We start from the raw sequence: 27106 nt of genomic DNA on the forward strand, positions 1-27106 counted from the left end.
TCCGGAAGCCCTTCCGGGCTGGCGCGGTACCCTCTTGCTCTCGTCACCAAGGCTGCGGAGGAGTCGTTAGCAGCGCCGCCTTGGCGGAAAGATGGCGGCGGCCATAGAGTGACCGGACGGCGGAGGCGCCAGGACCCGCTGCGGCCCGGAGAGGTGAGGAGACGCGCGACACCCGCCAGCGCCCCCGGCTTCCGCCGCCGCACGCCCATCCTGGGGGCCCGCGGCCCCGCAGCGCCCCGGCGTCTGGAAACCGCTACCTCCGTTTGCCGGGGCGCCCAGGGCCCCCTAACCTTGTGAGCCTCCCACCCCCGGGCCCTGACGCTGGGGCCGCCTCCGGGGGAGCCTCCCGCGCCCCCTCTTCTCAGCAGGCATCTCCAGAGCACCTCGCCTCTGGGTTACCCTTGCGGCGCCCTGCACCCCTAGGAGACCCCCTGACAGTACCCCCCCGCGACACGGTCCGGTGTAGGATCGTGCTGCTCCCTGTCCAGTACAGTGGCCTCTGTGTTTCCTTCCCTCCCAGGGAACGATGAAGTGATGGATCATGACACTCCAACCATCAGGCCCCGCAGAATCCAGAACCAGAACGTCATCCACCGTCTGGAGCGCCGAAGGATCAGCTCTGGTAAGGCCGGCACCCACTGGCACCAGGTCCGGGTCTTCCACCAGAATGTCTTCCCCAACTTTACTGTGGTCAATGTTGAGAAGCCGCCCTGCTTCCTGCGCAAGTTCTCCCCCGATGGGCGCTACTTCATTGCTTTCTCCTCGGACCAGACCTCCCTGGAGATCTACGAGTATCAGGGCTGCCAGGCAGCAGAGGATCTCCTACAGGGTTATGAGGGCGAGATCTTGGCCAATGGCAATGACCAAAGATCTGTTAACATCCGTGGGCGGCTCTTTGAACGTTTCTTCGTCTTGCTTCATATCACTAATGTGGCCTCCAATGGCGAGCACTTGAACCGCGAGTGCAGTTTGTTCACAGATGACTGTCGCTATGTAATCGTTGGCTCTGCTGCCTACCTGCCTGAGGAACCTCATCCCCCATTTTTTGAGGTTTATCGCAACAGTGAGTCGGTGACCCCTAATCCCAGGTCTCCTTTGGAGGACTATTCTCTGCATATCATAGATCTTCACACAGGTAGACTGTGTGACACAAGGACATTCAAATGTGACAAAGTCATCTTGTCTCACAACCAGGGCCTATACCTGTATAAGAATATCTTGGCTATTCTCTCTGTGCAGCAGCAGACTATTCATGTCTTTCAGGTGACGCCTGAGGGCACATTCATTGATGTACGGACTATAGGTCGCTTCTGCTATGAGGATGATCTCCTGACCCTGTCCGCTGTCTATCCAGAAGTGCAGCGAGACACTCAGACAGGGATGGCAAACCCGTACAAAGAACCCTTCATAAATTCTCTGAAACACAGACTGTTGGTGTACCTGTGGAGGAGGGCAGAGCAGGATGGGAGTGCAATGGCAAAAAGGAGGTTCTTCCAGTACTTTGATCAGCTGAGGCAGCTGCGCATGTGGAAAATGCAGCTGTTGGATGAGAGCCATCTGTTTATTAAATACACCAGTGAAGATGTGGTCACATTGCGGGTGACAGACCCTTCACAGGTAGGGCCTGTCCTCTTTGGGCAGGTTATTGCTTTGTTGAGGTTATTCTCATGCAGATAAATACTGTAAACTACATTTCTGGTCTAAGTGCTGATTTGGGTCTTTGAGTGTTGGGTAGAAATGTTCTGTTAGGACCTACACAGTATATAATTTGGATCCTGTTGTGAGGGGCCTTGGTGGTATCTTTGATGGGATTCAGTAAGATTCCCCCTCTCTCAATGTCAAAACTTCATAGAAATTAGAAAGAGAGAAGACCAACGTGGTTATCCAATTCCGTCTTCCCGCAAATGCAGGATCGTTTCCTGTACTACACTTATTGGTGCTTTGTCCAGTCTGTTGTTGTTTTTTAGTAGTCAGGATCAGGGACCTATCATGTCTGGCATTGTACAAATGCAGGCTGAAAAATAGTCTCTGTCCTGATGAGCATACAATCTGATTATAAATGTCCCGAGTGACAGTATTTCTACTTCCCTTGGGTGACTATTTCACAGTTTAATGGAAATTTTTCTTAATTTCTTCCAATTATTCCTAATTATATTCAAGTGCTACCCTACGTATTGTGACCTTTTTTCCATCGTTGGTAAATATACCCTTCAGTTACCTGTTGAGAGTCATCCAGTCATTTCCCCGTCAGATGTCTTACACAAACTATACAAAAAGAAAAGGAGTACTTGTGGCACCTTAGAGACTAACCAATTTATACAAACTATACAATTAGTCCTTTAATTTAGCTTATTATTTCAACACCTCCATTTTGTTGTTGATCATTTTGTTCCTTTTCCCCACTCTCACCAGTTTCTTTCTGTTGAAGGGTGCCCAGAACTAAATAGTGCTTCAGAGGCAATCATGCCAGAGTAATATAAAGAAAGAACTGTTAATTTCCCTACTCTGTGGTCTACAGACTCTGCATGTGCCACCCCAAACTGACCTTTTTTTCTTGCCATATTGTACTGCATAGTTGGATCTCTAAGCCATTACTGCTTTCCAGATGCTTCTTTCCTATTAGGTATGTGTGTTTGAGTATTTTTCAGATGTAATGACATTTTTCCAAGCTGAATCTCACTTTCTCTGCTTAAATTCTAATCTCTCAAAGCCTCTTACTATCTTTCTATCCTGGATGGTATTTGCAATTCCCAATTATTCCTGGGAGAATTCTGCACCAAAAAATTAAGAATTCTGCACACAATATTTTAAAATTCTGGAAATGTTATTTGTCAGAATCATGCCAGTTTCAATTATTTTGGTAGTTTATTTCAAAATACCTGTCAGCAAGTATGTCTGTAACAATACAGACAACAAAAAAGATTCAGGAAATGGTTTTTGACAAATAGATTCCCTACTAGGCATAAAGAAAAGGAGTACTTGTGGCATCTTAGAGACTAACCAATTTATTTGAGCATAAGCTTTCGTGATATTAATACAGAACTTTAAGTAATAATTCATTTAAAGTACAATTCAGAAATGTTTTTCCCGCACCCCTCCAAAGCAGTGCAAAGGCTTTGGGAAGTTGGGGGTATTGGAGGAGCTGAGGGAGAGGGAAGGAGTCTGGGAGAGAATCTGGAGTGTTGTTGGGTATGGGTGGGGGAAGTATAGAACAAGGTGTTTTTCTGGAGGGGGGGCAATTGTTAGGGAGTTTGGGAGCCTCCCCCAGGCAGACCCTGGCTGACTACTAGCCTTTCCCATTCAATCAGGTACATCTGCCCCTGTCCTTGTGTGTCCCTGCACTCCCACTCCTCGTTCAGCCAGGCATATCTGCAAATGTGCCTGTGTGGTCCTGCACCCCCACTCCCCTCTTTCCCCATGTGTCCCTGCATCCTAACTCAGCTATGCATAGCTGCCCTGTCTCCATGTGTCCCTGCACCCCCCTCTTCCCATTCAGCCAGGTATAGCTGCCCATATCCCCCTGTGGCCCTGCATCACCATTCCCATTCAGCCCCTGGGTCAATGTTGTCCCCCACTAGCTCCTGTACCCAATCTGTCTCCCCTCACTAGCTATTATGAACTCCAGTCTGCGTGACCCCTCGCAGCAGCCCCATGTGCCCCACTCTCTGTCTCCCCCCCCACCCCATTCCATGCCTCCTTACCTGACTCTGCAGGCAGGGTTCTGTGAGGAAGACAGCATCTGCCCCCTCCCTCTCTATGGTTGGCTGCTCCTGCTCATGAGCCAGTTGTCCTCTCTTCTGACAGCACATCAGCCCCTGGTGGGCAAAAGATGTAATTGTAGCATGACTCCTCACATGACTTCCCTTTGCCTTCCTGTCAGAATTGATTATTTTGCAGGGGGAAAAAAATCTGCGGAGGACATTAATTCTGCACTTGTGTAGAGGTGCAGAATTCCCCCAATTTAGTATCATCTGCTATCTCTAATTAAAATGTTGTTTACTCCCGTTTCCAGGTCGGTAATGAAGTTAAATCAGACCAGCTCTAATGCCTATCTCTATGGTAGACATCCTTTACCGCTCTGTCCCCACCATAACACATGTTTGTCATTGCCTTTTTTCCTAGAGATCTTCAGTTTTCAATCCATGTGAGATGGTCTGAGACTACTTTAAGTTTTTTAATCTATTTAATTCCTTTCATCTGCTTATTTTATAATTCTATTAAAAATGTCTGGCAAGAACTCTTTCTAAACTTGCAGTGCTGCTCATTGCTCACTGTTCTGTTTCCTCCCCGCCCCCCCTTCAATATTTGTCCCATTGTTTTTCAAGGGCTAGAAGTTGGAATGAATGGATGTTAACTGTCCACTTTGAAGATTTCTTTGTGTGTTACTTCTTCCATTGTGCACATACATTAGTCTGCTGTAGATTGTGTGCACTGTTTATTATTGTAAAGTAGTTGAGGATTGAGAGTCTTTTGTAAAAGCAGCATTGAAATATTTGTCTAACAAATACACATAAACAACATGGATATTGCAAAGATATTAAACCTTTGTCCAAGTGGGTTGCAATTTGGGAGGTTTTGGGGCCCACTTTACTGCTCCTGGAGTCTTGAGCTCTGTCAGTGGCCAAAAATATCATAAGCCTTCCTGATTCGGTGAATGCAACCAGTTCTCTTGGATCTGGACTTTGACAGGCATCTGTGACTGGTCACTGCAATGCTCTCTAGAATGCTTCCATTTGAAGACCACTTAGACTTCACAGCTAATGCAGATTGTGGCTGGCTTGAAGCTGCAGAGGCAGGCAGCAGACTACACTAGTTCCTCAGGAGATGAACTGAGCTTCCCCTTTGTTTCTGGGTCCACTTCCAGATATTGACTTTGATCTGTGAAGCTCTGTGTAGGTTCTGGCAGTCTGATCAGCTGAGGCATTCAAGATAACTGGTTAACAGGTTCTAGATTTAAGCACCTGTGGCAAGCTGTTCTGTGTGTAGGGCTCTCAGTTGTGGAAAGTCTTTCCCCTTACTTCTGATTTGAGGGAGCTAGAGCTTATTGACAATTAGGCCCATCTCATCTCCTAGGGTTTCCATGAGGAGGGGTTGGGTGGATTGGTACTTAGGGTACTGTTTTTTTTGGGTGCATTGAGAGGGAAAAATTAAGGTTTTAATTTTTATTAAAACTCACTAAAAGGTTGTTTTTCAAATGTTGTACATGAAGCCTGAGTTTTGATAAACATATTTATGCATCTTAATAAACAAGAAGTGGTACAAAGTAAAGCAAAAATGGTCACGTTTTAGATCTGCCAACCTGGCCACAAGGTCCCTTCTTCATGCTCTGCCACTTCCACTGCTCTTGGATGGTTTCTATGACAGTTGTAGCAGGGTTCTATATTTAGTGAAAATTCTGTTCTTTCCTCTGCACTTGAGCCTAACCTTTCCTTTGTTTGTTTGATTATGCAGTGAGGCCTAAAACGATGATCCAGTTGAATATCTATGGCTGGTTTATTCTCTCTCTCTCTCTCTCTCTCTCTCTCTCTCACACACACTCACACTCACACTCACACTCACACTCACACTCACACTCACACTCACACTCACACTCACACTCACACTCACACTCACACTCACACTCACACTCACACTCACACTCACACTCACACGATCTGAGCTTTAAATTGGCAGTGACATGGACCAGATGATTTAGTAGGTTTTTCCTATCTCAATCATCTGATTAACACCAGCACGAGTAGTGGGAACCTATACTGAAAGTATGGAAGATGAATTCTCAGTTATTCAGATGGGTCGAGATATGACGCGTTCTATGGAAATACTATGTTTTGCTCAATAGCTATGTGGTTACCTAACTTATGCCAAGTATAGCATAACATCCTACCCAGGAACTACAAGTGGCTTTAAAACATAATTTGAGAAAAGTTTCTCTGGTTTAGCACATTCTATAGACACATAATTACAGTAAATATAGAGATCCCTGTAAAAGAAATATCTTATAAGTGTAATTTTGCAATCTTTAAAGTGGTAAATATTTGTACAGGAATGAATCGAGGGTAGTCAAGCCCTTCTCCTTCCCTCTGCACTCCAATCCTATAGCCCAGAAGGACTTTTTTTTTTCAGGAGGTGGTGATTTAGCTAATAGTTCAGGTGATTGGGAGTAATATGTGGGTATTTGGCAACCACCCATTTCCCCCATTTTCTGAATAGTCTAAGTACAATGTGTCAGTAACAGCTCCCTTGAGAGAGAAAACTGGATAGCATGGACCAACTTCTCCAAAACCAACACAATTCTTTAACAAGCCATGGGCTTGGTATAGTGATAGTCTAAACTCTGTCCCATTTTGAGAGACCCATCTGAGTTCTTTCCTCATTCTTCTTCTCCCCAGCCCACAAATTATCCTAGAGGGTGAAGTCTTGAGGTGTGTCTGCAGCTGGGCTTTTTTGTAAAATGAGGCCAGTCTTGCATTGTGAGTATAGCAAGGTGGAGTCTATAGGTTGGGAATATGTTCAGAGCTTCCCCAAGCATCTAATATATATGGAAATCCTAAGGTCTGAGTTCATCTGAATTTACAAAGGTGCTACTATGTTGTTAGAGGTCAAGCATGTGACTGGTATCTGGGTTTGGGACGGGGTGGCAAAACTGTGGTTCACAAGCCACATGCAGCTCTTTTACCATTAAAGTGCAGCTCGCAGAGCCCACTATGCCCCCGCATTCTTCACCTACCAGACTGGGGGAGGAGAGGAAGCTCAGGACCTCTGCCTTTTTAGTGGGACGGTGCGGTAGGGGCTTCTGTCCAGCGGGGAGGTGGGTCTTGGGGCATCAGCCCTGCAGAGCACACCTGGCAGGGCTCGGGGTTTCAGCAGGAGCTGGGCCGAAGCCCCAACCCTGGCTCCCAGCAGATGTGCTCCGGCATTTGAACTTCTGAAGATTGTTGTATGTGGCTCTGAAGGCCAGTAAATTTGGACACCCATGGTTTGAGAGTTAGTGTCTTTAACGATTGAGTAACCTTATCTAGGGAAAGATTTATTGCAGAAGTACCTGACTTATGTTTTGGATTTACAATGGCACCTGGAAATTCTTGGATAAGAGTGTCAGTATTAAAAAGGAATAGTTATTGTCCTTCAGACTTTCATTTCTATAATGGGTAAAACTTTTGCAGGCAATGTTGGAACACAATGCACTAAAAAATCTCATCTCTGCATGCTGGAAATATTAAGAGGGGGAAAACAGTAAATGCCCCCCAAAAAGCTCTCAGCTCTTCACATACAAGAAAAATAATTTGTTGCCAGCCAGCACCTGGTTTAAAATCACTTCCCCAGCAGGAAAGAAAATTAAATCTGCCACTTTAAGAAGCATTTTATATTTGGTGGAGAGTGAGGAAGAGAAAACAGAAATATTGACATCCAGTTTGAAATGAAAAATTGAAAGTGCATTTAGTTCCCTTCATAAATACACTGTCGTGAATAGGCTGGATAATCTGGTACCCTCTGAGGTATTTGAATAGCATAATGAATTTGTATAGTGAATGTGAGATTCTCCTACATTGCAGAGTAATCATGGGTAGTCTTTTGTGTGTGTGTTGTGTGTATGCGGGGGGAGGGATTCCCAACTAATATGGACACTGTATTGTCTGTCTGCACTCTGTTGGAAAACCACTAACTCTGCTACTCTCTGCAGCCTTCATTCTTTGTTGTGTACAACATGGTGACCACAGAAGTTATTGCTGTGTTCGAGAACACTTCGGATGAGCTACTGGAACTCTTTGAGAACTTCTGTGATCTCTTCAGGAATGCCACCCTGCACAGCGAGGCTGTCCAATTTCCCTGCTCAGCTTCCAGTAACAACTTTGCCAGACAGATCCAGCGCCGGTGAGCCATTCGGAGCATGCCTTATACCATATGGGTACATGCTCAACACTGCCAGCCAAAGGCCAGTATCAAATAGCGGTGGCAACCTTGAGAAACATAGCTCATTAGTGACTGACCTGGTGTATGAGTCCATTCTGAACATGGCACATCTCACCACAGCCTTATGGTTCTGAAATGTGCTGAAAACTCAAGGCTGAGGCAGGGTACGTCTGGTTCTGTATTCCACATTCACTGTCTTGTTTGGTCTGCCATGTAAATGGTAGACCAAGGCTAGAAAATATACAGTGGACAATCTAAGCACTCAACCCTAGGGAGAAAGATTTCTGAGGGAAGCATGCTGCCAGCACACCTTGTGCTGTGACTTCCTTTGGGGCTGTTTAAGTGATGCTCTCTGAGTAGTTAGGGCCCAAAACTAGGATTTGTTAAACCAAAAATGTCACCACATTTGGGATTTATTTTGCCAGACAGGTTTCCCCAAATGTAATATGAATAAAACTGTGTGTTTATGGCATTTTCTACAATTTCAGCAAAAAGTATGCTGTTCCTTTTTTCAGTGGGACCTTCCTTTCCAGTGTGAGAGTAAAACTGACCAGTCTAGTGTCACAGTGAAGGTGGAGGGAGAGATAAAAGTAAATCAGGCTTCTAAAATTCTTGTAAATAGACTAAAGTCATGTGAGTAATGCAGGTGGTGATGTTTCTAAAATGTGGTCCTAGGAATATGTGGTGATGTACCCAAGTGTGCCAGAGCCTCTTGTACTTCCCACAACTTATTAAACTTCAGCAGAACTATATAGTGACCATTGCTGCCATTGCTTATAGGGGAGACTTCTGTTGATTCAAGTTGTTGAATCCCTGCAAGTGAAGGAGACTTAGTCGTCTTGTATATTTCCATAACTCCCACTGGAGATTCCGTACTGCTTGTGAGAGACAGAACTTAATGCCAACATATGAAGTGCGGCTCTTGTTTTGTAGCTGAAACCAGAGGCAAAAACCTCTTCAGTCTTCTGCTTGGTGGTCAGAGCCTATAACGGAGGTGGTTATAGGGTTGGTATGGTGCTTGTTAGATAAGTAAACACAATAGGCCCTTGCCCTGAGAGTTTACAGTCCAATATAAACTGTTCCTGATAAGTTGCTCTTATACCGCTGGTCTCATAAAAAAAGTTGGATCTCACCAGCAGAAATCTCAGATTCTGCTTACTAACTTGTAAAGAAGAAAAACTCCAATCCAGATCAATCTTCTCACAGGAAAGAACTTTTCAGACTGTGCTGAGCTAAACAGCTGCAGGCTTCTTTCTTCAAGGTTCTTCTTCTTCTACAGTTTCTTCCCTTTATGCAATCAAAACATAATGGCTGGGGAGAGATGGATTCCCAAGTCCTCCTTTAACCTCAGGAATTCAACTGTTATAGCACACCCTTCAGGCTTCACTTACAATGTTTACAATCTTTGCAATAAAACCTGGATTGATTGATAAGCTGCTAATCCATCTTTCCCCGTTTCTGATCTGTACATTTCCAGTACTGCTGGGCAGCTGTAGCGAGACCTTGTGGAATGACAAGTTCCTATCCACTTGTCAGTCCATAGTTCCAAAACAGAATAGAACACTGGTAAAAGGTTACCAGAATTGAGACTGATGGTGTATTAGATGAAATACAACTTCTGAATTTAGTAGTACTAGTTTTTAAACTGCTGCTGTTTTGATTTTTATCTCTGTCCTTTTCGAACACTAATGTATCTACATTGTGCCATTTACCTGTGTGCTTTGCAAATAAAATCTGTCCCTTTGTGTGCTCCAGGTTTAAGGACACTATTGTGAATGCAAAGTATGGAGGGCACACAGAGGCTGTGCGGAGGCTGCTGGGTCAGCTCCCAATCAGCGCTCAGTCCTACAGTGGCAGTCCTTACCTTGACCTCTCCCTCTTCAGTTATGATGACAAGTGGGTGTCAGTCATGGAACGGCCAAAGACATGTGGAGATCACCCCATCAGGTATGAAGAAGAGTCAGAAAATTGCATATGGCTAGGACTGAATGTGTGTTTCTCAGAAATGTACATGTGTCTCGACTGTGTCTCAGACTGAAGTGTACATATAGGGCTGTTTGCCTTTTCCCCTCCTGTGTCCCATTCCATCAAAGTCCTTGTGTAAATTATTCCAGAGAGACCAGTTAATTAGGAAGCTCTGTCTTTTCTCTCCTATGGACTGTGCCTATTTTACATACACACATTTACATTCGGCTCTTTCAAAATTGGAGTTGAGGCGCATTGGCCATGTTGAAAGGCAGAAATGGGTAGCGAAACTTGAACAGCCTTTTATATGAACATTAAATTCCTCCTCTTCCCAGACTCCAGCCTTCTGCTATATGACAGCCAGCATGCTATGGTTGCAATGTATGAGTTTGCTTTGCCACGTCAAGAAAATGTTCATTTTGGGAGGTGGGGCTGGCAAGCACTTATACAGGTCTGATTTGTTTAAATATCTTTATATGTTATCCATAACATTCACAGCAGGGTTTGACTGTCTTCATACTCCGTTGTCTGTAATGCACACTGAGAAACTTAGAAACCAATGTCATCTTTCACTATGAACTTTATTCCTCTTCATTTAACAAACACTGGAGTCCGTGGTCCCCTTTTCCCTATCGTCCCTTGTGTTTCTCATTAATTGGAAACCTATAATGCATAAGAAACTTGCTTGCACAGCAGAAGCTTTGGTCAGACCTAAGGGCGATTCTTCTTCTTTCTGTCTGTGCCTTATTAACAGGACTGTGCCTAACCTTGAAAGTAGGGAGGTTTGCAATGCTCCTTGCAGACTAACAGGTGGAGCTTGCACATTTCTATCTTGGGCATGCACAAATTGTTTCTGTCTATTGGCCACAGCAATGGATTTCAAGAATAGCTGTTTGGATTCTGGCACTTCCCCCACCAGATTCAAAACGTCTTAAGGAAGATCATACTTTGGGCCTAAATGTGCTGAGTGTCCCAAGGCAGAAAACTGCACAGCTCTTCGTGCTTGAAGAGCAAAATAAATCCTACATTTTGTGAACAAAGAGAGAGATCGAAGAGTTGATCCTGTGCTCTGTGACTGCCCTGAGGTTGGTGTCTTGTTCTGCCCAGAGAGATGGGAAACAGGTCGCAACCACCAACTTTATTGCTGTCCACAGTATTCCCTCCTGCACCATGCACATGACACCTGCCTAAGATTTGGGAACTTTTGACCATTCATACACACAATCCCCAAATCATAGCTATTTAATTGATTTCTCGTGTATGGTTTGGTTTGATCTCAAACTCTGTGCAGTCTGCAGAGAAATATCTGCTTCTTTTCCTGTCACTCTACTTGATGTTCAGAGATCTCACTGGGTGGTGTTTGTCCGCATCTGCCAACATTTGTGCCACTTCTACAGACAAAAGGGAGTAGGACTGCAGACATTTGCTATGGTCACATCTTCTGTAATAAACAAAGCAAACAACCACCTTCCCTCTCTCCCCTGAGTAGACGTGTAGCTTTGCGCTTTAGAAGATCAGGTTATAAAATGCCAGAGTCAATCAGGACTTGAATTGGGGTTTGGAGCTGGGGGGGCTCCTGCTTCCCAGCTGCCTGCTTATAGTATGTAGGGCAATTCAATAGCAGAAGTAACCCTTAACCCTTGAACAGCTGGAAAAGTGCTGCCGTGTTTCTCTCACACAAGACAGTGATTAATAAAATACAACAGCGGCCCATCATGCAGAAATCGGTTTTGAAATAAAGACGCATTAGCTTATTTTCTCTTTACTGGTAATGTAGGATTTATAGTGACAGTTCCATGCACCTGGCTTTGGCACAGAGCCCATCAGCAGCCCAAGATACACTCAATCTATATTTTATTTTCTTCTACGCCATACATGGTTTGAGGTCCCATAGTTGTGTCCTGCACCGACTCGGCACCCACTCATGCTGCCTTTAGCTTACCTCCTCCTCACTCTTGTTTTTACTGTCTCTCTTCCCCTGGAAGGCTGCAGCAGCCCTCTCTCTCAGCTGCTGGAGTGGTTAACATCCTGCTTCCTGGCCTCTTTGCTGATGGAATGCCTTCAGGGCCTTTTCCCCAATATCTGTTTACAAGAGGCTTGGCAGCAAACTCACAGCAGGGAACCACAAAGCTTGTGGGGGAGATGCATGGGCTGCCAAATCCTTAACACAGCAACTTCTGTGTTAGGGGGTTAAATCTTGTAAATCTAAAGGGTTAATAAGGAGCCTACAGAAATGGTCTGCAGGTAAATTTACCATTTTTGTACAATTTGAAAAGCCTGGTCTTGTTGTTTTTATTGACGCAAGGTCTTATATTTCAGTGCCTAGTTTATCCACAGAGTGAGAGTCCATGGAAATGGCCTCTGATTGCAGAGCACTATACCAAACTGAGCACATCTTTGAGATTACCTGAGATTACAGGGAGCTCATCTTGAGTGTGTTTAAATTACATTGAATTGTGAAAAGAGGAGCAGCGCATAGGCCCCGTTTTAGTTAGAAACCAACCCCCCACATGCCTAGTTCTGTGTAGGAGGGAGCTTTTTAGAAAGCCAACTACTTCTAGATGATCATAATGGTCCCTTCTGACCTTAGTATCTATGAATCTAAGATTGTAACTCTTTTGCTTCGTTCTTATGTGTAATCGGCATGCCAGCTGGTTGGCATTCTTATTCAGGTGAGGAGGGAGAATGGCGCACTAGAAAAATGCAAGGAATTTAGCAATTCCTTAAGTGCATTATCAAAACCTGGAGGGTGTCTGATATTGAAAGAATCTGTCTGGAGCCATTGCTGCCAGCCTAAGAGCTGTGAGTGCATCAGGCTAGCAGGTGGTGTTGGGAAGAATGTGCTCTGATACAAAAGCAATTTTGAGCTGAAACCAGAGGCAAATGCAAACAACCAAAAGCTACAAGGCAGGAAGGAAATGGAAACCGATAGGGACAGAATGACCAGCACGAGTCTGTGCTCGGAAAAAGGTCCTAGTAGTTGAGCCAACTTCAGGGCCAGTGCTGATGGATTTGTGTAATAACAGGAGGCCATTTGGTTTCTAAATTATCAGAAGAACCCACTGAAGTATTGGGTGGAAGGTGAAGTTGCTGAGATCATTGTGTTCTGCTAGAGATGTAGGGGGGTGCAGCTTGAAACAGCATAACTCTTGGACATGGAGAGGAGTTCCTCCACAACACAGGAAAGATCAAACAAACAAAGGACGGCTAGGCAGAACTCCCTTTAGAGGCAGCCAACACTGCTCTGCTTATGGGCCAGAAAGTCAGTGGAAAGCAATGTCCACTTCTTACCTGAGCCACATTGCAGAGCACTTCAGGTTTGTGGAGCAAGGGTCCTATCTGAGTCTCAGAGTTGGATCTCTGCATGGTAGTACATTGGGTGATTTCTTTCCCTTTCCAGATCACCCAGACTTGCTGTGATCACTGCATTTGGCCATTAAGTGACTTCCTCCCAGGCTCTTACATTGACAGTTTTCACTGAAAATCTGCAAGTGACTGTGAAGTCTGGCTGTAAAGTAGTTTAAGGAACCCTAGAGCAAGTCAAGTCCAGTAGCTCTCATACATCTTCTGAATGGGGATACAGTGAGGGGACATGATGTGCGAGCAGCCAAGTCACGTAGCAGCAATGTGGTGTTGTGATGTCTTTTTGGTAGAACAGGAGAAAGACAACACATTCTCACAGTTGGAGAGCGAAGGCTGTTTAAAATTTATGGGTCTGTTTTCTCATTTGCTCATGTGTAACTCCTATTATGACTATGGGAGATGTTTGGCTTAATGGCCAAATGCAGTGATCACAACAAGTCTGGGTGATCTGGAAAGGGAAAGAAATCATCCAATATACTACCATGCAGAGATCCACCTCTGAGACTCAGATAGGACCCTTGCTCCCCAAACCTGAAGTGCTCTGCAATGTGGCTCAGGTAAGAAGTGGACATTGCTCATTTGCTCATGTGTAACTCCCATTATGACTATGGGAGATGTTACAGTGGGATGGTAGGGAGCCAGTATGTATTTTATTAGGGATAAACCCTTTTATTCTAACTGTGGATCCCGAAATCGGAGGCCGCAAGAGTGAAATACAGCTCTTTGCAAGAGGCTTCTCTCATTTATGGCAATAAAATGAGTTAAAAAGTTAGAGATTAAAAACTTCTACCCAGGAAGGGACTTTCCCTACATGACCTTCCATCATTTGTATTGCTTAGTCAATGCTACGTATTGGCCAGGGCAGGCTGAGTCTGTCGCACCATCTTGCCAGCATGCCTTTGGGTAAATACCAGGGATGGAATAATGAGCAGTCATCAGTGGCACCTGTCCCTTTTCATGCAGAGTTCAAGATGGCAAAACCAGTGAGCAGGAATAGACATAATCAGCATTCTCTGTTTCTCTTCCTTACAGATTTTATGCCAGGGATTCTGGCCTCCTGAAGTTTGAAATCCAAGCAGGACTCTTGGGCCGACCCATCAATCACACAGTACGACGCTTGGTTGCATTCACCTTTCACCCCTTTGAGCCCTTTGCTATCTCGGTGCAGCGGACTAATGCAGAGTATGTTGTTAATTTCCACATGAGGCACAGCTGCACATAGTACAATACTGGGCTGGGACAGCTGTTGCCATCATGGACACACCAAAGCGGGACACTCATGCCTTCTAGGAAACCAAACCATTGCTCACCTAAGGAACCTGACGTGGAAGCCCTAACCAACCAGCATTGTTCCCCAGCATCTGCAGCTGGCACTTGCAAGCCATTGAAAGAGAATCCCATTATGCTTCTGAAGAAGCCATCTTGATCGGAAATTAGTCTTGTGACCATTTCTTTCTATAGATACCATCCAGTTCATATTGCCAAAGCCCCTTGTTGCATTAAATCCTGTCTTTTCCCATAACTATTGGTGAACAAAATGTAGCTGAGAAACCTTGCCTGTTTCCCCAAGAAGTGTTGTCTTTTCTCTTGCTTTGTCTGCTTTGTGATAGCAAAGGCAGAGTTCTCCAAGACTCCTTCTGTACCAGTGCCCTTCCATCTAGTCAAGACAAGTAGTCCATCTTACAGAGCGAGAATAGAAGCCATGGTGGTGGGGTTTTTTTTTTAAATTTGTACCTTCACTGTTATGAGGAAATGAAACTAGCTCTTGTGATTCACACAGTGCACTCAAGCCATATCAATATGCAGGGTATTAGGGGAGAAAGGTCTCTGTTAGTGGGGAGGTCTAGTAGTTAGAGCAGGTCACTGGAAGCAGGGGAGATGATTTCTGTTCCTGACTCTTATGCAAGTCACTTAATCTTTGTGCCTTAGTTTCCAACCGTAAAATGAGGATGTGACTGAGCCACCTTCTGTAAAGAACTTTGAGCCCCTCAGATGAAAGGTGGCAAAGGGAGGGAAACCAGAACAGCTGACTGTATGCCTAATGTGTGAGCTGGTGGGTAGCTAGCAGCAGGAATGCACGAGAGAGGCTTGGAACTTGAGAGCAGCTTTCTCTTTGGTGCCTCAGTTAGGGAAAAGCACTGCATGGACCAGGAATGTATCCCCAGGGATGTGTCGTCCTCTTCCCTCACCCTGTTTCTGCTGACAGGATGGGAAAGAGCCAGCCCCAGTCTTTGGTGCACGCCAGGTACGTAAATGTGGAGAATGTCTGACTTGTGGCATCCTTGTCTTTCCCATGACTACTATGTGATGCCTCAAACTGTAAGGTTATAGTCACCAGGGATAACGGAGTTAGACCTGAGAGAGCTGATTCCATAGTGTCTGCATCTGTTTGGCACTAGAATGTTGCTGTACTTGCCTTTCCCCTGCAGTTAGAAGACAGCTAGGCTGGATTTTGCACTGGGAGAAGGGGAGACTTGGATTCATGTGTATTGCTGGGAGCTTGTAGCCGAAGGTTTGACTTTGCTGACTTAATGCTGCCTGTCCTCTCCTGCTTTACACCCTATTCTCTGTGAGAACTGGGGGTTAGGTGGTAAGGGGTGCCAATGGGTGACTCCCTGGGATTGAAGCACATCTTGCTGGTGTGTTGCTGTATACTTGAAGCAAGATTGACTTCTACATTGTCTGAGATGTCTGCAAAATGAGCTGCTGGACTTGAATCCAGAAGAAGTGCACCTAAATGCCTCTGGGTCTAAGCTAGTGCAGGCTTATAAAAATGCTGGCCCTGCCTTGATCTGAAGACCACTTCATTGTTTGCTGCATTTGTACTACAAGGTAGCACATAGGCTTTCTCAAAACGTGTGCATACCAAAAATGTGCATGTTGCTAGGGAATGTTGTCATCTTAGGCAAACACGGGGCTGGTGAAAGGTGCTGGATTGACACTGGAGACTGCTGTTCTCTGATGCACATGATGGGCTGTGACAGGGCACTGTCCTTGAGGGCGCCCCCCTCGAAGGAAAGCCCTTCAGACTAAAAGCCCATTCATATCTGCTGAAGGTACCAAAAAGGGGGCTAGTTGTGGTTAACGTTTTGGCCACTTGTCTGCTCAGAAAGTCCCGAGGTCACAAGCTCATCTCACATATCACTGAATAGCCATCAGATAATCTTATTTTTGTCACTATTGACCTGGGCAAGGTTTGGATACCTCACCTAGATGTGACAGGCTCCACATCCCACACCAGATTCTTTGAGCCATCCTGTCCTTTGGATGTTTACAGCCCTCAGTGTAGTTCTTTTGCTCTATCTTCCTTTCTTCTCTCCTCCCAAACATAACCCCATCTCAACACTATAACGCAGTTTTTGTATAAGGATCTCAAAGCACTCTTACAAAAGTATTGCTGCCATTTTGCAGATGGTGAAATTGAGACTCAGATGAAATAATTCATATGACCTTGTGTAAACTGAGTATCGAATTGACTTCCAGTTGTAACCAGTAGTCCATCCGCATCTGTGCAGGATTGCTAAGGGCTTTCAAAGCCGGGCTATGGAAAATGTAGTCCTAGGGCAAGAATACATATTTCTTTGTCTTCTTTCCCAGGGTATTTGAGTTGATGGGAAGTTTCTCGGGGCTGCAACAAATGACTCCAGGTTGGGAGGCCGCTTGCTGGGGGAGGTGTCAGGACATGCATGCAGTAGTGCCTCATTCCTCTCCAGCCCAGAACACTATTTCATGGTTTTAGAATCTTTCACCTACAATCTGTTTCTCAAATTCTTTCTATTAAAGCTCTGAGCAGGGAGTCTTCGCATATTGTCTCCTGCTTGATAAAACACACTGTATCTGATAGATAACTGAGTTATCTGCTTCCTCTCTCACCAAAACTTCACTCTTCATTACCCTTTTCCATTGTTAATGTATCTTTCTGTCTTTCCCAAAAGTTCTCAGCAGTTCCCATTAACTCCTTAATGCCACAAGCTAGCATTCCTTCACCCTGGAGCTCCAGATGGGGTAGAGCCGTGCTTCAAAATATCTCCGCTTTCTGTTGATACCGTTTCCTTTAAGTGATATAAGTAACAACCATATTCACAGCTCTGCCACTAAATTGTGTAATCTCAGGCGAGTCACTTCCCCTCCCTCTGCCTCAGTTTCCTTATCTGTAAAAGGAGATGATGTGGACTCACTTTTGTAAAGCACTTTCAGTTCTGTGGATGAAAAGTATCAGGTAAGTGCTAAATATTGCTTTAATGTGTTTCTGAAGGCACAGATTGATGGTTGTGAGGAGTATGAATGCCTTGGTGCAGCACTGTAGATTCTATGGCTGGGGCTGCTACATTTTGTATCTAGTGAAGGATTTAGGTTACCACAGGAGTGTGTTGAAAGAAAAGCCTGTCTCATTCTCATGCTTGAAATTTTGATTCTTTTATTTAAGAAACAAGAAGTGCGGGTGTAGGGGCGGGACATATATTTTCTATCTAATATTTTTACTAGGTTAGGATGAAAACTTGTTAGCAACACAGGATAAATACCAGAATAAAGAAGAACTTGTTTCATGAGTCTGACTTGTATCCTCTTTCCAAGATCTCCTACCAGATATCAGTGGTAACTTAAATCCTTTCATTAAGAAAAAACAGGGTGCATTTGTCTTGAGGAGTCATGACCTATATGTGTAGGAGGGTCTGCATAAGTCTAGGATATTAATTCATTGTGCTGAAGTTTCCCCTTAGAGCTGTTAAGATGTCCATACAAATGAGTCTGTAGGAGCAATGGTGTGAGCTAATGACAAAGGTGGGACGCACTTCTCTCTTCCACTTTGGTGTTCAAGTTGCCAGCCCAACTTGTGAACATAGACTTTTTCCTTCTGCCTGTTCCTAAGGCCTCATCCTATGGCTATTTTATCTCCTTTCCCCGAGACATTAACACAGGGGCGGTCAAACTTTTTGGTCTGAGGGCTGCATTGGGTTTCGGAAATTATATGGACGGCCAATTAGAGGAGGCTGTGCCTCCCCAAACAGCCAGGCATGGCCTGGCCCCCGCCCCGTGCTTCTTGCCCCCTGACACTCCCCGCCCTGGGACTCCTGCCCCATCCAACCCCCCTGTTCCCTGATGGACCACCCAGGACCCCTGCCCCATCCACCCCACCTGCTCCCTGTCCCCTGGCCGCCCCAGAACCCCCCGCCCCTGACTGCCCCCCGCCGCCCCATCCAACCCCTCCTCTCATTCCTGACTGCCCCCCCAGGACCTCTGCCCCATCCAACCATCCCTTCTCCCAGTCCCCTGACTGCCCCCTGCCGCCCTTGAACCCCACCCCCATTCCCCACCCTCTGACCTCCCTGACTACCCCTCCCCTCCGAACTCCCCTGCCCTCTATCCAACCCCCCCCCCGCTCCCTGCCCCCTTACTATGCTGTCTGGAGCACCAATGGCTGGCAGCGCTACAGCCACGTAGCTCTGCAGCTACGCTGCCCCACCGACCAGAGCATTGTGCCGGCGATGCAGCGAGCTGAGGCTGTGGGGGAACAGCACGGGAGGGGCCAGGAGCTCAGGGGCCAGGCAGGACGGTCACGTGGGCCAGAGTTTGCCCACCTCTGCATTAACGTGAAAGTTAAGCCAATGTGAGTGGCTTTGCAGGGCTGTCACCAACTCTTTTTACTGTGGGCCTGTCATAAATATAAAGGGAAGGGTAAACACCTTTAAATCCCTCCTGGCCAGAGGAAAAACCCTTTTACCTGTGAAGGGTTAAGAAGCTAGGATAAATTCGCTGGCACCTGACCAAAATGACCAATGAGGAGACAAGATGCTTTCAAAGCTGGAGGGGGGGAGAAACAAAGGTTCTCTCTGTCTGTGTGTTGCCTTTGCCGGGACCAGAGCAGGAATGCAGGTCAAAACTCCTGTAAAGGGCTAATAAGCAATCTAGTTAGATATGCATTAGATTCTGTTTTGTTTAAATGGCTGATAAAATAAGTTGTGCTGAATGGAATGTATATTCCTGTTTTTGTGTCTTTTTGTAACTTAAGGTTTTGCCTAGAGGGATTCTCTCTGTTTTGAATCTGATTACCCTGTAAGGTATTTACCATCCTGATTTTACAGAGGTGATTCTTTTACTTTTTCTTCAATTAAAATTCTTCTTTTAAGAACCTGATTGCTTTTTCATTGTTCTTAAGATCCAAGGGTTTGGGTCTGTGTTCACCTATGCAAATTGGTGAGGATTTTTATCAAGCCTGCCCCAGGAAAGGGGTGTAGGGTTTGGGAGGAAAGACGTTTCCAAGCAGGCTCTTTCCCTGTTATGTATTTGTTAGACGCTTGGTGGTGGCAGCAATAAAGTCCAAGGGCAAAAGGTAAAATAGTTTGTACCTTGGGGAAGTTTTACCCTAAGCTGGTAAAAATAAGCTTAGGGGGTTTTTCATGCAGGTCCCTACATCCGTACCCTAGAGTTCCTTGACAGGGTCAAAAATACTGGTGGGTTTTGTTTTGATTTATGCATTTTTTTCACTGCATGGTCCTCCCAGGTAGAAAGTGCCTCTGCTGAGCTTGAACAGTGGCTGCCAGTGCACAAATGGGCCCGGCCTGAGGCTCCACAGCTTTGGATTTCTCGCTGCTCTGCTGCACCGAGTACTCAATAGCAACACTGTGTGTGCGTACCTCCATACTCAGTTTCAAGCAGGAGAGCACCGGAGAGGCCAATAACCGCACTTCCTGAGCCCTTTCCCTCTATTGTGTGTAGGTGTTCTTTATTCTACGGCTTCTCTTGAGCTTGTGTCAGAATGACCCCACAGAAGCCCTTTAGCACTGAGCACTCCTCAATTCAGTTCAGTTCTGAACTAACCGGCAGGGAAACTCATGCCTTGAAAAGACCGTGTGTTGGTTAACAACGGCTCTACTTTATGCTTTCAGTGACTCCAGCCATCTTTGATCTGGCAGACAATCAAAATAAGATTGGGTCAGTTGTGTGAGGATTATATATAGCTGTATTAAGTGACAAGCTACAGAAGTCATTGTGGGCTCAAAAATGCAGCCTTCTGTACATCTGTGTATTCATCTAAAGGTAGATCCCTTCTTAAGACTCCTTTCAATTAACCTTCCAGCACAGACTTCCTTTCCACCATTTCTGCCCTCTTCCTTGGCTTTGCTCCCTTGCAGTCCCAGTGTAATTATGGTAGCTTCCCTTTGTTCACATGCTCTCCAGTGTATCTGCTAGGTTTGTTTAGGACTTTTCTGACACGGCGGGAAAAAACAGGTTTGTGGCTTTCTGCAACTTTTTTTCAGGTCCTTCCTGTCTCTTCACTTCCACCACCCCCTTCTATGGGAACCATTTCACCCCAGGGGGAAAGGGGAAGAAGTCACTGAGGTCTAGTAAGACCAGGATTGCTTCTGCTACATGTTTTTTTGATTTAAAAGAGTGAATGTAGAAAATGTTCTGTAATCAATAAATCATGTGCCAGGTGTGATGGTTGTGTGTTCATGTTACTCATGCCATGTTAGGGTCCAGGTTGTTAGTGTGTCCTTGTCCCTTTCTGCGTCCCTGGCATCATGTTAAAAGTTGTTCTCTTGTCAGAGTAATTGTGAGAAATGATCGGCGAAAGGAAGGGAATGGAGCGAGGGAGACAGCTACAAACTCCTGTTGCTGCTGGGCTGCAGAAACATGCTCTGCTGAGTTGTACAAAGTAAACTCTTACGCAGATTGCTTAACTCTAGGACCCTGCCAGCTGCTATGAGATGTGGCTGACTTCAAAACCAAAGCTGCTTTTTGGCTGGCAGTCTGTCTGCTCCAGTGCAGAATTTTAGTTGGCATGCTGGAAAATGAGTTCTGGTTTTATTCAGAGAAACACTGATATGAAAATGCTGAATTGTATGGGGTTTTTCTTATGTAACAGGATAAAAATACAGGCTTTAAGACGGTAACAACCAGAAAACTATCGTGACGTGGGTGACCAGCAGCATAGCGGAGGTTTGTGGGGGGATATACTAACGAGAAGGGCTAGTGAGTTCTGACAGAGCTGTATTGCATCTAATTATGCTCCATTAGCAGCTAGTAATGGTAATCCATATTTCCAGACCTCAGTTGGTCCTACAGTGTCATGTTTTGGAGCTTCTGCTATAATGCTAAGTTAGTGTGTTGACTCTGTTGCTTTGATCCTAGGAGATGGCAGGCTTGGAAGCTTTACTGTCTTGTGGGTGGGTAGAGACATGCCCTAAAGAGCTGGCTTCCAGACAGACAGCTGCAGCTGGTAGACTTCTCTTGCATCTCTGCCTGGTTTGGCTATTCTTCCATGGTCTTCCCTTTTGTTTTCTCACTCTGGCAGCTGGCGAGATCCTCTCTTAAAACATCTTCTGCTTCCTGCAGTTCATCCACCTGACAGAATTGCCATCTGCTTTGCAATGACTGGAATGCCAAGTGCACTGAGGAATTCAGGGAAAAGTTGATTCTTGCACTGGGGGTGGGGAGACAGACTATCGCCAGCTGCTCAGTGAGCTTAGCAGAACCTACTTGAGCTTAGAGAGGAGACCAGGGAAAGAATCCACTGGTGGTTGAGAAGATCCAGAGGGCTTGGAGGCCAGTCACTGGGGCTGGGAAACGTCTTGTGGAAACTGAAATGAGGCAGCATGAAGCTAGAGCAGGGGTGGGCAAACCTTTTGGCCCAAGGGCCACATCTGGGTCCAGAAATTTCATGGTGGGCCGTGAATCGGGGGTTGGGCTGTGGGAGGGGGTGAGGGCTCCAGTTGGGGGTGGGCTCTGGGGTGGGGCCAGAAATGAGGAGTTCAGGGTGCGGGAGGGGACTCCAGGCTGGAACCGAGGGGGGTGAGGGCTCCGGCTGGGGATGCGGGCTCTGAGGTGGGGCTGAAGGGTTGGGGGTGCAGGAGAGTGCTCCGGGCTGGGACTGAGGGATTCAGAGGGCAGGAGGGGGATCAGGGATGGGGCAGAGGGTTGGGGCACGGGAGGGGTGTAGGCTCTGGGGGGCGCTTACCTCAAGCAACTCCTAGAAGCAGTAGCAAGTCCTCCCTCTGGCCTCTAAACAGAGGTGCAGCCCGGCGACTCTGCAAGCTGCCCTGTCCACAGGTGCCACCCCTGCAGCTCCCATTGGCCATGGTTCCCAGCCAATGGGAGCTGCAGGGGCGGCGCTTGGAGTGGGGACAGCATGCAGAGCCCCCTCGCTGCCCCTATGTGTAGGAGCTGGAGTGGGGACATGCCACTGCTTCCAGGAGCCGCACGGAGCGGGGCAAGTCTCAGACCCCGCTCCCTGGCTAGAGCAGGGCAAGCCCCAGACCCCGCTCCCCAGTGGGAACTCGAGGGCTGGATTAAAATGTCTAGAGGGCCAGATGCGGCCCCCAGGGCATAGTTTGCCCACCCCTGAGCTAAAGGAAACCTTAAATATCCCCAGCCTCTACCCTAGTGGGGCAGTCTGACTTGTCAGGTTGGAGGCTGATGCTTGGTGTCACTGGCCTTAGAAGTGAATACTCTTTGTTGGATTGCTAATTTACAAGGATCAACTGAATTTAACAGAAGCTGTTAATTTTTAACCAGTCACATACTTAGTAGCAACTATCCCTGTTCCTCAGTCGGGAGCATTCCAAATGCCTTCATTATGTGTCAGCTGCTGGTTATGAGAGAGAAATCTCAAAGAAGTGGAGCCCTTCACAGGCACACGCTGTTTGGCTTTCGCCTGAAGGACACATCAGGCTTTTGCTCCTGGACACACACCTTCAGACTTCCCAAGTTGGGACTACCCTGCAGAGCAAGCTCCTCTTTGGGACTCCTGCCCCTCTCACCTGCCATATCTCTCTTCTCCCAGCCTCACTGGGGCAGCTATAGGCCTTGAGTACAAGGCGAAGTAGAAATAGGAGACAGTAAACCCTAACTCACTCTGAGCCCCATTCTCCATGCCTTATGACATAAAACTTCCTGGCTTCAGTGTGGATGTGTGAGGAAGGAATGATCAGGTCCTTCAAAGCAATGGGTATGGCTGCTTGCATTTTCCTAGCCTGTGTCTGGGAGGAGTGGTATGGAGGTGAGCCTGCAGCCAGATGGCATGTGGAGTTTGGTGGTATGCTTGAGGCATGTGAACAGCTGCACTCAGGCCAGAAGGTGTCCAAGAGATGTGCGGACATACTGCTATACCCAGGCTGCCCTGCAGGTAGTGGGTTTCTCACCAGTAAGAAAGCAGGAATGATGGGCAAGGGGAAAGGGAGAACCCGGTCTGGAATTGAACAAATATAACAAGGTGGGAGGAGGTGACCCAGCCATCTCCAGAGACACCTGTCTGCCAGTTCTGGTCAGATTTGATTTAGAGTGTTAATAGGAGTAGCTGGCTGAGTACTGCATCCTCTCCGAGCAACTATTGCAGTCTTGGAGCTGGTCATTTGATAGCTCCTTGATGCTTGTCAAAGGCGTAAGCCGGAGCAATGCTGGGATTAGATGTACCTGCTGCCCTTGGAGAGCACATGGGGAGATGCAGCTTTTCCTCCTCCCCCATCTCAGGATTGAGCTCTTACTAATCACTGTAACCATGACAACCAGAAGAGACAGGCCGCAAAAGCAGCTATCAACATGGCAACGTCCTCGGCTCAGGGCAACAAAACCCAGTTAAAACAGCCGCTTGGAGAAGAAAGAGCAGCCAGCAAACAGCCTGGGCTCTCCTGCTCAGGGGGGGAGGATGCGGCAGCGCACATAGCTACTCTGCACGTGGCCGAGGTCATTTCCCACCCTTTGGCCCAGTGTCTGGGCAAGGCCCCTGTCCTCGTTAAGCCTCCCCAGGGTGGGATGCAGCAGCCTGAGCTAGATGACAGCAGGGTCGAATGAACCTGCTACTCAGAGCAAGCGGCGCAAGGACATCTCCTGAGAATGGTGCTTGCCAGCCCTGGAGACAACCCCGGAGCAGGCTCTTACAACAACTCTGTTCACAATGGCCAAAGAACTGCTACTGGGACTATGCTCATGCCAATACTTTCTACGAGGGGGTTAGTAACTAGTGTCACCTGCAGGGTAGGCCCCATGCTCACACTCTTGGTCCCTCTTTCTCATTTTCTTTCCTACCCCGAGGGAAGGTTTTCAGTGCTGCTTATTCCATTTTCTAGCTAGAGGCTGAGTCCAGCGTCCAACCAGGTTAGACATGCTGTTATTGGTAGAGATGGCTGGGCACTGTCTCTCTCCCAGCCAGTGCGTGCAGAGCACTGATAAAAGCAAGGGACAGGCATGGGCATTAATTCCATTTTTTGGCTAAAATGTGTGCCTGTTGGGAGGGAGAAGGAAAGTAGCGCTTGGCAGCCAAACAGCTCTGCTTTCCAACCCCTCATCTAGTTCGTTGTCTCTCTGGGCTCATCCTGTGCTGATTAAGGGAAAGGTGAAACTGACCTGAAGGACTGAAAGTACTTTTTAAAGCTAGCTATAGCCTAGGGCCAAGAGATTATTTTCTTTTAAAGCTGCAATTCTGTATACCCACACTGACTGCTGTGAATCTCTTGTCTAGCCCTCCCCGCTCTTCCCACCCAACATTTTGGAGAATAAAATCTCTCTTCTGCCTGCACCTGCTCCTTCCAAAATAGGTTTGAAGTTAAAGAGGCATCTATATGAGGGCCTGGCTGGCCCAGAAGCAGGGTGCTGGAAGCATTTCTCTTCCACAGGGCCTGTTTAAACCCAGCTGTGCTTATCGCTACCCTCCAGTGGTCCTTCATTGACATCTGAGGAATGAGTTGAGCGTGACAATATTCACTTCCTGCTGCAGAGGTGCCTGTATCACACCAAACACCAGCACACAGGGTGGCAATCTCAGCAGAGGGAAAAGATGGACTGGCTGCTGCTGGTCAGGCCCATTGGGAAGGGAGCTTTGTTTGCAGCTGTCCAGCTGGCTACGGTTCAGTGGGGAAATGGACAATATCAGCGTGGCTCTCATTGTTGGCATTAAACAGACTCTTTACCAACATGCACAATGATGAAGCATTTTGATGCATGTTGGGTGCAACAAAGACTGTTGGAGGGAGGAGTAGGGAGAGAAGCTGCACCTGTTATTCCCCCTTCCTCCCTGGAATAAGGAGAAATGCATTGGGGGCTGACACTGGAGGTTAGTCTGACTCTTGTTTTCTAGACTTTTTTGGGCAGAGTGTGGTCCTGACTGCTCAGTTAATCCGTCATCTGCTTCTGTGATGGACCCTGCAGGAGCAAATGAAGACCAGAGTCCAGGTCTGTGCAATGGGTGGCATGAGGGCTATTCCTGACAATTACTGGAGAAAGTTGCTTGCCTCAAGGCAGGAATGGGAAGAGATTAGAATAATCTTTCAACCTGTGACCTGCCAGAGGGACCGATTAGGAGGGCTGTGAGCGTGGCTCTTGCTCAGCTCTGTTTTTCTTATGCGACGCTGAGTCCAGTCTGCTGTAGGAAATGCAGCCTGTTCTTGGACATGGTAGTTAGTGGAGGAAACAAGGACGCGTGATTAAAATGGACCAGTAGTGAAACTGTTATCCAAATGGTTTTGGACAAATATAGAACATGAACCCAGGCCATTCCTGTTTTTCACTTTGGCTTTGCCAATCAGAATCCTAACTGGTGAGATATTGCAGGTCCTAAACTTGCTCTGATTTTACCTAGCTCTAAAGAAGGGATCTGTGCATAGCAGAGAGCGCCTCATGGACATACCCTTGGAGCTTCCCTATGGCCAGACCCATGGAGCATTTCAGAACCAGAGCGGGAGGGAAAGGAAAGTTTTTTGAGGGGTGTCATTTCCACATAGAGAAATTAAAATTTACTAAAGAGGAGCAAGTTGGGAGTCAATTCCCAAGGGGATTGTCAGGCCAGTATTAAAGGCAGCTAAGTGAATACTCCCCATGTCACTTCATGCAAATGTCAGGGATACATGGAAACTCAGCTGCTTTTTTGGGTATTGGGAGAGGATGAGATTTGGGAAAGCAGGGTTCTTCCCTGCTAGGGAAGGGGAATGAGTCATGTGAATAGCTGTCAGAGTAGCAGCCGTGTTTGTCTGTATCCGCAAAAAGAAAAGGAGGACTTGTGGCACCTTAGAGACTAACTAATTTATTTGAGCATAAGCTTTCATGAGCTACAGCTCACTTCATCGGATGCATTCAGTCAGACTGAATGACTCAAATGAATTTATATGCTCAAATAAATTAATTAGTCTCTAAGGTGCCACAAGTCCTCCTTGAATAGCTGTAAGTCCTTAGAATACAGTTACTGCTGCAGTGGTCCCTGTTCATACTGCCAGACGCTTTTGGTAACACGGACGTCTCTAGACTGAGCTGGAAGCTCAGCACGGGAGAAGATTTGGATAATTATGGCAGAATATAACCAACCAGTTTCTGTACTTTGATCCAAGACTTCTCTCTTCTTGAGCTGCTCCTGTTTCATTCCCTTCATCTTTGCTTAGCATTCGGTCCCCTGCCCCATGTGTTTGCTCTGCCTACTTCCTCTAGAACAATAGCTCTAAACTGACTACATTAGCTACTCCCAGGAACAGCCTCACTTGGCTTGGGCATAGGGGAAGAGTTACTGGGGCTTTCCAGCTGGTGCAAGATTTCAGTTCAGATAGGAGCCCATGTAGACTCTCCAGCACTCAGCAGATGTGGGGCCCAGTGAGGGAAGGATCATGAGCATCTGAGAAACAAAAGGGAGGGGGGTGGGTCAGTGGGACAGGAGAGCTTTGCCACTGCTTTTACAGGAAGGCTGAGAACACAATGCTTCCTCCTACACTGGTGCTCAGTTTTCTCACCAGCTGTTGTTTAGCTGCCCAGCAGGAACTTGATCAGCAAAAGGAAAAGGAAAATAGCCACTGTCTGCCTACTTCTCCTGGTACCCCCTCCCCAAGTGAAATGTGCTGCCTACCCCCACCATTATCTCAGGAACTTGGATGCCATTAGCTAGCTGAAA

The 27106-nt window shown here is 46.6% G+C and overlaps 1 protein-coding gene across 1 annotated transcript; it reads left to right on the forward strand.

Annotated features, from left to right (window-relative positions):
- Positions 1–22: 22 nt before the first annotated feature.
- On the forward strand, positions 23–14761 carry DET1 (DET1 partner of COP1 E3 ubiquitin ligase). Its single transcript, XM_048866639.2, has 5 exons — positions 23–153; positions 521–1617; positions 7682–7872; positions 9667–9858; positions 14272–14761. Exons 2-5 carry the CDS (start codon positions 535–537, stop codon positions 14459–14461), a joined length of 1656 nt encoding a protein of 551 aa, XP_048722596.1. The 5' UTR covers positions 23–153; positions 521–534; the 3' UTR covers positions 14462–14761.
- The last annotated feature ends 12345 nt before the right edge of the window (positions 14762–27106 follow it).

The sequence above is a fragment of the Caretta caretta genome, chromosome 10, assembly GCF_965140235.1.
Source record: "Caretta caretta isolate rCarCar2 chromosome 10, rCarCar1.hap1, whole genome shotgun sequence".
In the NCBI taxonomy this organism is placed as follows: Eukaryota; Metazoa; Chordata; order Testudines; family Cheloniidae; genus Caretta; species Caretta caretta.